Genomic DNA, 12,626 nt, shown 5'->3' with positions numbered 1-12,626 from the left:
CCCTCCTGTTAATCTAAGAGGCCCCCTGCTGTTACTGAAAAAAATCTTACCCAGGTTTCAGGAGGAGAAGACAAAAAAAAAAAATCACCCAGGCAGCAAAAGCTGGTCCCGAATGGTTAAGTAAGGCTAAGGGGAGAAAATCTTCAGATGGGATGATTTTAGTAAGGGACTCCAGCCTGGACAGCCTAGCATGGGAGCTGTTCATGGTACTGATTGTTATCACCTGGCCAAGTCGTCAAAATCCAGCAAGAATTATATTTATTTACTCTGAAGGCATTGCCTGGCCTGCATGCACATCCAGACAAAAGTCTTCTTGAAATGTCACACCACTCAATCACTGAGAAACACGCCACTGGGAAAATGAAGGCAGCTAACCTGAGAAAAGCCTTTCTAATACCAGCCACCGTCCCTGTCTCTCTGGCGGGCAACTGGACAGCCTCCTGGGAGGATGGATAACTTGCAGTAGAAAGGAAGAGAGCTGGCTTGTACGTTGAGTCCACAACACCCTGGTTTTCACTCCCTTAAAACAGGCCATTGTTCACTCGGCTCTTACTTGGGTGAAACTCCCCGAGTGGCCGAGGTCCGTGTGCGTGGGGAGAGGCTACCGCTTGTCATCCCCTGCTCAATGGCTGCGGAGGGGAAGGAGGCGCAAAGTGAGGCTGGTTTAGAAGAGCGTTTATCAGCCATAATGTAAATCACATCATACAAATCCATTGCTGTCGGAGTCCCAGGGGAAGCCTGAGCTGGGTCCTGCCAGCTCTGTTAAATGCAGTTTCCAGCTGGCAGGAATGTGACACTAGTTATCATGTGATGCTTAATGAGCGGCCGAGGAGCCATCTTCCAAGCACTGGATTAGTGTCAAGGCTTCAGGCCTGGTCTGTCCCTCGATGCTGGTCAGGAGTCAGTGAAATTGCCCTAGGGTGCAACTAGTGAAGGGAGGGGAGGATCTGCGTGCGGTGCGTGCCCTGCAAATCCCGCCTCAGCACCGGGCGCCAGCTCCGAGCAGAGCTGTCTGCCCCTGCCTGCTGTATTATTGAACATGATTTACCAGCCGATTCAGTGCGGGAAGGCCTGGGTCAGCTTGGCGGTCATGGGGATGGATGCTCTGTCTGTCTGTAGAATGGGTACAGCCCAGGCAGCTTCCCCGTGCTGCCCTGCCAGCCCGATGACCCGGAGAGGCCAACCTTAGGGCCTAGATGGAGAATTCTGTCTCTGAGGCCCATTCAGCCCTAGGCCTCTTGGCTGAGGCTACCAGCGCAAGGGACAAATGGGACAGATGCTCGGCCACTAGGAACAGACCTGCCCAGCGTTTTCCCTGTAGGCCCCCAACGAGCCATCCGAGGGGAACAATGTGGAGTCACTGCCCACCTGCTCCAGTTTCAAACTCGCCAGCTAGAGGGTCTCACCCTAACCCATCTCATCTCCACTTTCATTTCGCTAAGAGCTGGTTCAGGCCAGTCCTTGTTTGCCGCCCCCTTCCTGGGGGAATATGGGATCTTGAAATGCTGGAGAACTGGAGGGTTTAGATCCAGGGCCTGACTTTTAGCCCAGCCTTAACTGCACCTTTGTTTCTGAGCTCACCGTTTTTAGGCCAGCGTGATTTGCAGATGCTTTGGGCCCCGATCCTGCAGTCTGACCTAGCCAGGCAGAGCCCCAGGGCAGGCAGGGGAGATGGGCCCTGCCCTGGAGAGCGACAGTCTAAACACACAAGACAGACCCATGGTGGGGGAAAAGCAGTGCTATTAACCCCATTGTACAGATGCGGCACTGAGGGCCAGATTTTCAAAAGCACTCTGCACCTCCCATTGTTCTCAATGGCAGCCGGCCATTTTTGAAAAACCAGTAAAAAGTAAAATGTTGTGTCAATCCGAGATGCTGAGGGCTGAATTCTTTCGAAGAGCTGGGGCCAGGGAGTCAGTAGGATCAGACTCCAAGCTCCTCTATGCTAGGCTAGTGCCTTAGCCATCCCCCTCCACATCCTCCCTCCCTCCCTAGGGGCTAGCTTGTGACACCCTTTCTCCCAGTGAGTACTACCCTGCTCCTGGAGTAGCCCCATTGAAATTGGGGCATTTGCCAAAGGGGTGAGTTTGAGCAAGAGTATCCAAATCTGATTCAGATGGCACCCGGTTTGCTGGTGCTGTGGGGCCCTTAGGGATCAAATTCACTGTGGGTGTGGGAGCAGAAGCCAGTGCCTGGAACCTTTCCCAGCGATCCTCCAGGCAGGGAGCATCCAAGCCCAAGTCCAACGAGCCTAAAGAAGGTGCTGCGTTTAAAACAAGTCACAGAGCTGCCCGTTCCCGCCCTCTGACGCTCTGCGTCTTCCTCTCTCGTGGCTCTGGCTTGCTGTGCAGCTGGAAAACATTTTGTTTGTACTCTTTGATGATTCGCTGGTACGGCTGGTGCCTCAGCAGGACACAGCCGAGCCTTTGTGCCCTCGCACCTACCTGTTCAAACCTCCCCCCGAGCTGGACGAAAGCGAAAGGGCACTGCTGTTACTGTTTGCATGCAGAGGCAGAGGAAGGCTTGGGTCAAGTTTTCACACTGCTCTGGGGGTTGAGAGAGGACTGGAGAACAGAGAGATGGGGGAGACTCTGCTTTTGTTATTGGAACTAGCTAGATCAAAGCTAGCTCGGGTATGTCTGCACGTGCTCAGATTGCAGTGCAGACAGGGCGAAGGCTCTCCCGACTCCAGAGAGAGCATGCACTTTCCAGCCGACAGGCCTCTGCTGGGAGCCGGGCAGCCTGCTCAGGGCTCATGGAGTCAGCACGGATTTCTCATGTGCTTGCTGCAGCCAGAGTGCTTTGGAAAACCCTCCCACAGTGCCCCTTCTCTGCTGGGGGTGCCCCGCACACCAAGCTCCTGGTGCAGGGATTGCAGGGACCTGTCTGCTGAGTGCAGGGCTCTCGCTGAGTCCCACTCCCCTGTGCGGCACTAGTCTCTTACCATCCTGCAGGGAAGGGTCTGCCTGGCAGCATGGGGAATTGCACTGAATCTCCTCCAGGATATGTGGGATTTTGAGGCTCCAAGTCAGTGTGCCCATTCCCACAGTGCATTTCACCAGCCGTCTTGCCCAGACTCCTTGATGGCCGAAGCAGGGAGGTCAAGTGGGTTGTCTGTAACCTGAACTCTTTAAACTATGATTTGAGGATTCAGGAACTCAGCCAGAGGTTCAGGGTCTATCACGGGAGTGGGTGGGTGAGGTTCTGTGGCCTGCGGTGTGCAGGAGGTCAGACTAGATGATCATGATGGTCCCTTCTGACCTTACAGTCTATGAGTAACAGATTTTTTAGACAAAGGAAACGCAGTGGATCTAATTTACCTAGATTTCAGTAAGGCGTTTGATACCGTGCCACCTGAGGAATTATTAGTTAAATTGGAAAAGATGGGATCAGTATGAAAATTGAAAGGTGGATAAGGAATTGGTTAAAAGGGAGACTACAGCGAGTCATACTGAAAGGTGAACTGTCAGGCTGGAGGGAGGTTACCAGTGGAGTTCCTCAGGGATCAGTTTTGGGACCAGTCTTATTTAATCTTTTTATTACTGACCTTGGTACAAAAAGTGGGAGTGTGCTAATAAAGTTTGCGGATGATACAAAGCTGGGAGGTATTGCCAATTTAGAGAAGGACCGGGATATCCTACAGGAGGATCTGGATAACCTTGTAAACTGGAGTAATAGTAATAGGATGAAATTTAATAGTGAGAAGTGTAAGGTGAGGCATTTAGGGATTAATAACAAGAATATTAGTTATAAACTGGGGATGCATCAATTAGAAGTAACGGAGGAGGAGAAGGACCTTGGAGTATTGGTTGACCACAGGATCACTATGAGCCGCCAATGTGATATGGCCGTGAAAAAAGGTAATGCGGTCTTGGGATGCATCAGGCGAGGTATTTCCAGTAGAGATAAGGAGGTCTTAGTACCCTTATACAAGGCACTGGTGAGACCTCACCTGGAATACTGTGTGCCGGTCTGGTCTCCCATGTTTAAGAAGGATGAATTCAAACTGGATCAGGTACAGAGAAGGGCTACTAGGATGATCCAAGGAATGGAAAACCTGTCTTATGAAAGGAGACTCAAGGAGCTTGGCTTGTTTAGCCTAACCAAAAGAAGGTTGAGGGGCGATATGATTGCTCTCTATAAATATATCAGAGGGATAAATACTGGAGAGGGAGAGGAATTATTTAAGCTCAGTACCAATGTGGACACAAGAAGAAATGGATATAAACTGGCCATCGGGAAGTTTAGTCTTGAAATTAGACGAAGGTTTGTAATCAGAGGAGTGAAGTTTTGGAATAGCCTTCCAAGGGAAGCAGTGGGGGCAAAAGACCTATCTGGCTTCAAGATTAAACTCAATAAGTGTATGGAGGAGATGGTATGATGGGATAACATGATTTTGGCAATTAATTGATATTTAACTATTCATGGTAAATAGGCCCAATCGCCTGTGATGGGGTTTTAGATGGGATGGGATCTGAGTTACTACAGAAAATTCTTTCCTGGGTATCTGGCTGGTGAATCTTGCCCATATGCTCAGGGTTTAGCTGATCACCATATTTGGGACCAGGAAGGAATTTTCCTCCAGGACAGATTGGAAGAGGCCCTGCAGGTTTTTTGCCTTCCTCTGTAGCATGGGGCACGGGTCACTTGCTGGAGGATTCTCTGCACCTTGCAGTCTTTAAACCATGATTTGAGGACTTCAATAGCTCAGACATAGGTGAGAGGTTTTTTGCAGGAGTGGGTGGGTGAGATACTGTGGCCTGCGTTGTGCAGGAGGTCAGACTAGATGATCATAATGGTCCCTTCTGACCTTAATATCTATGAGTCTATGCAAGAGTGGTGGCTAGTGCAGAGGATGGGGGCCAGGACTTCTGGGTCCTAACCCTGATTCTCCACCTCAATTTCTGTGTGATCAGCAGCCAAGTGTTCAGACCAAAGTGTTCAGATTCTGGGGTTAGGCCTCTGAAGCAATATTTAGGCATGTAAAGAAACGGGGGTCTGTGTTCAGAGCAACCACAGTGCCCCTGGGAGAACCAGGCCCAATATCCAGCTGGCTCACTGCCGTCGGGCTCCCGAGGTTGAACGTGGAGCTGTATTGTCCCTCTGCACCCATGTCTCCTGGTCAGTGGGACAGTGATACTGCCCAGCCCTCCACGGGTGCTGCACGCCTCTTCATGGGTATCTGTAAAGAGCTTTGAGATCCTTAAATGAAAGGTTGCTGCCGACATACAAGTCACCAGGCCCCATCCTGTTGCCCTTCATTGTAGCCCATGGCAAATCCCCTTGTTTTCCATGGGAACATGATTGCACCCATTGGCATTAAGCAGATAAACCCCTTGGTGGGAGGAAAGACACCAAGGATTTCCCTCATGCTGTTCCTCTCATTAACTGTCTTCTCCCAGCTTCTCTGCAACAGGCAAGCCAGACCCTGCCCCATCTCGACTGGCCTCAGCCAGCAGCTTGCCTGGGTATCCCACACAGACTAGCTTCAGTTGACACTGAAGCCATCCCACCTTCAGGTGGCCATATGTGACCTTCAGAAAACCTTGTCCTACCACTCCAGGCGACCCTAACTGTTCCCAGGTAACCTACATGGCCGCTGTGCACGCTCTCACTTGCCAGCGGTGAGATCTGTTACCCTGGCAATTAACTTCTACACGGCCTCCAACCCCAGACGGACTGAAGGTGACCGTCAGTAGCTCCAAATGTTCCTCTGGTGGCTCAGGTGAGCAGCTCAAAATCCTAGGTCATCTTGGGCCGCTCCTGCCAATGACCAGATAATCCTGCTGAGTCCCCAGATTGCTGTTCAGCCTTCTTTCTCCTCAGATAATCCATCCCGGTTTTCAACAGAACACCGGCTAAGCCCCTTCAGTGATAACCTGGCATAACCCTCTCCCCGTGATCTTCATTGACTTCCTCACCCCCTGCTAATCCCGGATAATCCTTCTGTGATCTGTGGAGGGACCGCACATGCCCCAGGGAACTGCGAAAATCCAGGCTAACATCTCCAGCAACTCAAGATATCTACTGGGCCCCGCATACCCGCAGCTCAATCCCATTGACCCCAGCCAATGGGGTCTGACCCCACTGAACCTTTATATTGACTTTATTTTGCAACCACTGTAGTGATCTCAGACAGAGCCCTCAACATCCTCAGGCTGTCTTTATGTGTTCTAACTGATGGTTGGGGTAGCAGTCCTGACCATCTTGGCTAATAGCCATTGATGGATTTACCCTCTAGGAACTGATCTAATTCTTCTTTGAACCCAGTTATACTTTTGGCCTTCACAACCTCCCCTGGCAGTGAGTTCCACATATTGACTGTGCGGTGTGTGAAGAGGTACTTCCTGATGTTTGTTTAAAACCTGCTGCCTATTCATTTCATCACATGACCCCTAGTTCTTGTGTGATGTGAAGGGGTAAACAACACTTCCCTATTCACTTTCTCCACACCAGTCATGATTTTATAGACCTCTGTCATCTCCTCCCTTCATCGTCTCTTTTCTGAACTAAACAGTCCCAGTGGTTTTAATCTCTCCTCGTATGGAAGCTGTTACATGCTCTTAATCCTTTTTGTTGCCCTTCTCTGTACTTTTTCCAATTCTTTTTTTTTTTTTTTTTTGAGATGGGGCAACCAGAACTGCACACAGTATACAAGGTGCAGGTGTACCATGGATTTACATAGTGGCATTATATTTTCTGTCGTATTATCTATCCCTTTCCCAATGGTTTCTAACATTCTGTTGGCTTTTTTGCCTGCTGCTGCACATTGAGTGGATGTTTTCAGAGAACTATCCACAGTGACTCCAAGATCTCTTTCCTGAGTGGTTACAATTTATTTAGACCCCATCATTTTGTATGTGCAGTTGGGATTATGTTTTCCAATGTGCATTACTTTGCATTTATCAACACTGAATTTCATCTGCCACTTTGCTGCCCAGTCACCCAGCTTTGTGAGATCCTTTTGTAGCTCTTCACAGTCAGCTTTGGCTTTAAATATCATGAGTAATTTTGTGTCTGTTGCAAACTTTGCCACTTCACTGTCTACCTCTTTTTCCAGATCATTTACTAATATGTTGAATAGGACTGGTCCCAGTACAGACCCCTGGGGGACCCCACTATTTACGTATCTCCATTGTGGAAACTGACCATTTATTCCTACCCTTTGACTCCTATCTTGCGAGGACCTTCCCTCTTATCGCCTGACTGTTATTTACTTGGAAGCCCCAACCGAGATCAAAGCCTCATTGTGCAAGGTGCTGTGCACACATACAGTGAAAGATTACCATCTACATAGACAAGACAGAATTATTATTCCCGTTTTACAGATGGGAAACTGAGGCACAGAGAGATTAAGTGACTTGCCCAAGGTCATAGAGGGAATCTGTGGTAGAGCCAAGTGTTGATCTCCCAATCTCCTCCGTCACATGGCTTTTCCGCTTCCTGGCTCCGAACAGCTCTGCGCCATGCCCCCTGGCAGCTTCGGCCATGGCGGAAGATCAGTCTGTGCTCTGCACCTTCTCTGCGGGCACTGGAGCCAATGGCAAGAGTGCCTGCTCCTATGTCGCCAGCCAAGCCAAGCGACTTCTGCAGTGCCCGTCCTTGCCGTTGGCACGGACATCGCCTTGACATGGGCGATGCAGGCAGCAGTACGCTTCATGCTGTACAGCCAAACTCCCAAGACACTAGCGGGATGCAGGCGCAGCTAGAAAAGCCACTGAAGCCAGGAGTATAAATGAGTGCGGGTCATTGGCATGGAGGGGACAGGGCAGAGACAGGAGGCTGGCTGGGCCAGGTCGCCTCTCCCGAGCCAGCCGTTCCTTCTGACTACAGCTGCCGAGCCTCAGCCACCGTGGCCTGAAATCCCCAGCCCAGCTGGGCAGCTCCAGCTCTTCGCAGGGCAAAGACAGGAGGCCCATTTCCGCTGCCGCCCCTAGTGCACATACGCCTGCCCCAGAGACTGCCATGCGTCTCAGAAGCGTGACTTGCCCCCAGGGCTTGCCCAGAGCCTCTCTCACTTGCCTGGGGCACCCCCTTCGCTTTTCTCAGCCGCTCACTAAGCTGCAAAGTCATTCCCTCCCCTGGAAATTGACAGGCCCCCTCATTGGCCCACATGCCTCCCCCACTGGGAGACCCAGCTAACAAACGGGGAAACAGCAAATACCGCGATGCCCGGGGAGGGGGAAGAGCCGAGATCAGAGGGAAGAAGAAGCCTTTGAACCCCCGGCGAGGCTCTCCCTGCCAGTGTGTCCGTGGGTACAGCTCCTCAGGCCTGCTGAGGTTGGGACACTGGCAGCAGCCCCCGATGGTGGTGTGGGGGGTGTTCTGTAGCACTTTGTTAGAGGGACTTTTGCCCCCCTCGCACTGCCCGCTGCTGCTTCTCGCTGGGAGTAGAGATGTCCCACACTGACACGAGCCCCATCAGAGTGTGGGGCTCCAACCAAGCAGGGCTGAGGGAAGGAGGAGCCCCAGTGCGTGAGGGTAGGGCAGCCAGGAAGGTGTCTGGTGGAGATGCTGCCTGATCTCAGCAGGCAAAGCCAGGGGCACTGCGGGGTGGGGGGGCGAGAGTTCTTCATCCTGGTGCCTTCTGTGCCCACCCCTGTGAGCCTCCCACCCCCTGGGCAGAGCATGCTCCAGAGTCCAGCCCCTTGAATCGGTTCCATGCTGCTGAGTGCGGTCCAGTGGCTAAAGCAGGGGCAGGGCATCAGCACTCCTGGGTTCTGTTCTCCTCTCTGCCGCTGCCTCTCTGTGTGACTCCCTTCAGCTCCCCGTGCCTCAGTTTCCTCATGACGGGTGGAATCCCGGCACTACCAGATGCCCATGGACGGAAGGAGCCAGAGGCAGAATTCTGATTCTTTAGAGATTGGAGTGGGGTTCTCCATGGGAGAACATCCGGGTGAGAAAGTCACATGGGTCCCGTAGCATCACCCAGAAAATCAGACACAGAGGCCAGACCTCCAGCTGAGTCCTCTTGGGCCTTGGGGCTGACGTAGGGCTCAGTGGTCCCTCGGCGTCGTGCTGGATCCAGTTCACCCTCTGTGATTTACATCCACAACAGTCCTTCCATTGTAACAAAGGCCACAAGGGCCAGATTGTGAAGCTCATCCAGGTGAGGCTGGCTGGTCTACGGCCTTTTGGGGCATCATATTGTTATAACATATAACATATTGTTATATGTGTTGTGGGAGTGCCTAGGAGCCCCCATCACAGACCAGGACCCCATTGTGCTGGGTGCTGCATGTTATTCATTAGGTGTATTATGGTAGCACCTAGGAGCCCCCGTCATGGACCATGGTCCCATTGTGCTGGGTGCTGTATTTATTTATTAGGTGTATTACGGTAGCACCTAGGAGCCCCCGTCACAGACCAGGAGCCCCTTGCGCTGGGTGCTGTGTTGCCTCTGATCAGACCGAGCGGAAGCCCCTGCAGTAGAAAGGGATGTATCTGCTCTCCCTTGGGACAGGTCGGGCTCAGATCCCGTCTCAGGCTGGAACGAGCAGGGGTCGGAGGAATTGCTTCCAGTCATTGCTTTCCAAAAAGGGGCCCGGCCCTCCGGTAGGACGGGTCTCCCCACCTGCGTGGCATGGGGCTGCTGTCCCGGCAGCTCTCTGTCTCCTGAAGGACTATCAGTCCCTGTCGTTCTCTATCGCTCACATGAAACCCTGCCGTCCTTGGGGCTTGGTTTGCTGCTGCCACCAGAGGAACGTATGGGCCACTGAACAATCCCGGCAGTCGTGTCTTAATGAAACAGAGCCTGCACCTGGGCTCAAGGAAAGTCACCCACGAGCACTTGTATTGCCGATGACAGATGGCCCAGTGGTTAGGGCACTAGTATGGCTGGAGGGGAAGGCATCTCGACCCAGGCCTTTGGAGAGGTGCCCCGCAAGGAGAGGCTAGGCACAGGCCTAGGGTGAAGGTGGTGTCGGCACGGCCTGGTCTATAGTCAGTGACAAGCCTGATCAGACTGCGTCTTCTCCCTTGGGCAGCGTGATCGAAAACCACCACCTGGAGGAGTACGCCATGGAGTACCCAGAGTACGGAGAGGGCTGCCTGCTGCCCTGTGACTGCCCAGCCGACTGCTATCGAGACCACTGCAGCCACAGAGAGCACAGGTAAGTGGCTGGGGGGGCTGGCAGGGGGCATGCCCGGATCCATGCCCGGATCCCCTGGAGAACGTGCTTATAGCCCACAGAAATCATTGGGGACGCTGCCAGGGCTCTTAGGAGAACAGGCTCACATTCCAGCACACGCAGCCTTGAAGTGTTTGCAGGTGGCCAAGGGTACACCTGAGAACCAAGCGCTCCTCTCAGTCCCACCTGAACTGGGATTCGGGCTCAGTGAGCTGCTCTCCGCCGTGGATTCGCCAGATGTTCAACATGGGAAAGACACAGGAGGCCCGGTTTGGAAAAGTCAAACTGGGACTGTGGGCCACATGTGCAGGCAGACAGGGGCCTACTATGTGTGCCCAGTTGCAACAATGGCCCAGGCCCAGCGGGCGGCTGAGTGAGCCCAGAAGAGTGCCCAGCCTGTGTCACACAGCATGGGAATTGTGCGTGCCCATCAGGTGGGCACTCATTTGCACTCATTTGCACATACATTTTGTGCCCTGAGCAGATTTCTCTCCTGCCCAGCTGTTTCCAGCCGTCACACGTTTGCTGACAGGAGTGTGCCCGCTTAATCCAGCCATGCAGCTTTAGCGCTTTTAATCTTCTCTGGGCCGTCAGTCCTTCAGCCCTTTGAAGTGTCCGTTGTTGCTGCTCTCCATGGTCTCCCTCCTTCTGGTAGTTAGGTGCGAGGGAGGGGGGAAGCCTGAGCTTTGAGATGAACAAGAAATGATCATTTCAGTGCTGCCTGCCCAGTGCCAAAGCAGGACCTCTCGCTTCCTCCAGAATCTCTCTGCCAAGGAAGGTGCCGCCATGCCGATGCACACGTCCGCCACAAGGGGTCGCCGCACTGCCCCCTTGTAAGGACACATGCAGACAGATGGCAGCATTGTCAATGGGCACAGAAACCTGGGTCCAAAGGAACAAGCTGCCAGCCCCCAAGGAACCCAGTTAGCCCCATCTGCAGCAAAAACACAAGCCCTGAGCTAAAGGAGTAAGTGGCAGGCTGGGAGAGCCACTAGAGAAGGACCTGGTCCGAGCACTCCGGCCCTGATCCAAAGCCCATGATGGTGCAGGAAAGTCTTCCCATCGGTTCAAAGAGCTTTGGATCAGGCCCTGCGCAAGTGCACGGACAAGCTACTCCATCAATCAGTGGGAGCAGGACGAGCCCGGGTGCTCCTAGGCAGCACGGCTGGGTCATGGCGGCAGATTGCTTCAGAAACCAAGCCTGGTGTCTCTCCTTCTGCGGCCATGTCCGCTAACGTGAGCATCCAACACCTGCTGGGGGGGGAGGGGAAGCACGGTGTGGTGTATTGTACGCACGCCAGTTACTCATCTCCGAAGCAATGATCACCTTGAGGCTCGCTGCTGAGATTCCATAATTACTTCCCCCTGCCACATCGGCTCCAGCCTGGGACCTTCACCATCACAGCGCTAACCTCTGGTGCTTGAGCTACAAGCACTGCTCTGCAAGCGGGTAGCAGCAGTAGGTTGTTATCCTAGTGGGGAGCAGCCAGTGGTTTTAACAGGTGTTAGCTGCTTACGATAAATTCTAGGCTCCCCCGTAGGGCTGACATCCTCCCACACATACATGCTGAGAGACAAACTGCTGCGTCTACACGAGGGTGTTAACATGTGTTAGTTACTATGCCACCTAAAGCAGGTTTGAAAACACCTTTATCCCCAAGAAAGCCATGGCCACGCACACACACTGGGGGTAAGGCACCCCCGCCGCTCTGCGCAGGGGCTGGGTTGTGGGGGGGCTCGCGGTGACCGCTCCCCGCCCTGAGCCTCTCCGCTCCGCCGCAGGCTGAAGAGGAGGATAAGCAGCTCCACCTCGCCGCCACCCAAGAAGAAAAAGAAAAAGAAATCGGGTCATCGCCGGAGCCGGTGAGTCACCTGCCTGCCCCTTCCCGCTCCTCTGGCCCAGTCCATGAGCCCCTGCCACTGGGAGGGGCATACCTGCCTGACCCCAAGCCAAGCAGGACCCTCAACCCCTTGCCAGCCGGCTCCCTGGGGACCCCTCACTCCCTTCCCTTCCCCAGCCACCTTCTCTCTCTGCCCATCCCTCTCCCTCTCCCTCCCCTCCCCTTCCCCTGAATAGGGTGGGGCAGCCAGCACTGTGGGGCTGGGCCAAGGGGGCCTACCACAATGTTCCCCACCACCCCGGCCTGAGGTGCCCTTCTTTGATCTTCCCTCATGCCCTGGGCTGGCTCTTGGAGTCGCGGGGACTCCCAGGGGCCCTGGGCAGAGGCAGGGCCGACTGGGGGTCCTGGCATTCTCCCTGAAGTGTGACCTTGGCTTGCTGCCTGTGACCCGATATTCCCGAGCACCTGCCGGAACACCTTCTCTTCCCCATCTCGTGCCCAAGCAGCAGGCTCAGGCCCGTCCCACCGTGGACCTGCAATGACCTGTGGGGAGGAGAGCCTGGGAGAGAGACGCCCCCTTGTGCTGGCGTTTAATGGGCTCCCTTATCCCTGCTTTACAGATGGGGAAACTGAGGCACAAAGCAGGGGGAAAATG

The 12,626-nt window shown here is 53.6% G+C and overlaps 1 protein-coding gene across 2 annotated transcripts in view; it reads left to right on the top strand.

The window, feature by feature from the left end:
- Window positions 1-12,626, top strand: part of SRRM3 (serine/arginine repetitive matrix 3) — a 171,277-nt gene that overhangs the window by 119,726 nt on the left and 38,925 nt on the right. For both annotated transcript variants that reach the window (XM_048824476.2, XM_048824475.2), the window contains 2 exons: window positions 9,987-10,112; window positions 11,913-11,993. In XM_048824476.2, coding sequence (XP_048680433.2) covers window positions 9,987-10,112; window positions 11,913-11,993 — 207 coding nt within the window. The remainder of the gene's footprint in view (window positions 1-9,986; window positions 10,113-11,912; window positions 11,994-12,626) is intronic.

The sequence above is a fragment of the Caretta caretta genome, chromosome 17, assembly GCF_965140235.1.
Source record: "Caretta caretta isolate rCarCar2 chromosome 17, rCarCar1.hap1, whole genome shotgun sequence".
In the NCBI taxonomy this organism is placed as follows: domain Eukaryota; kingdom Metazoa; phylum Chordata; order Testudines; family Cheloniidae; genus Caretta; species Caretta caretta.
The sequence above is the reverse complement of the archived record's forward strand: the minus strand, read 5'-3'. Positions and strand labels throughout refer to the sequence as shown.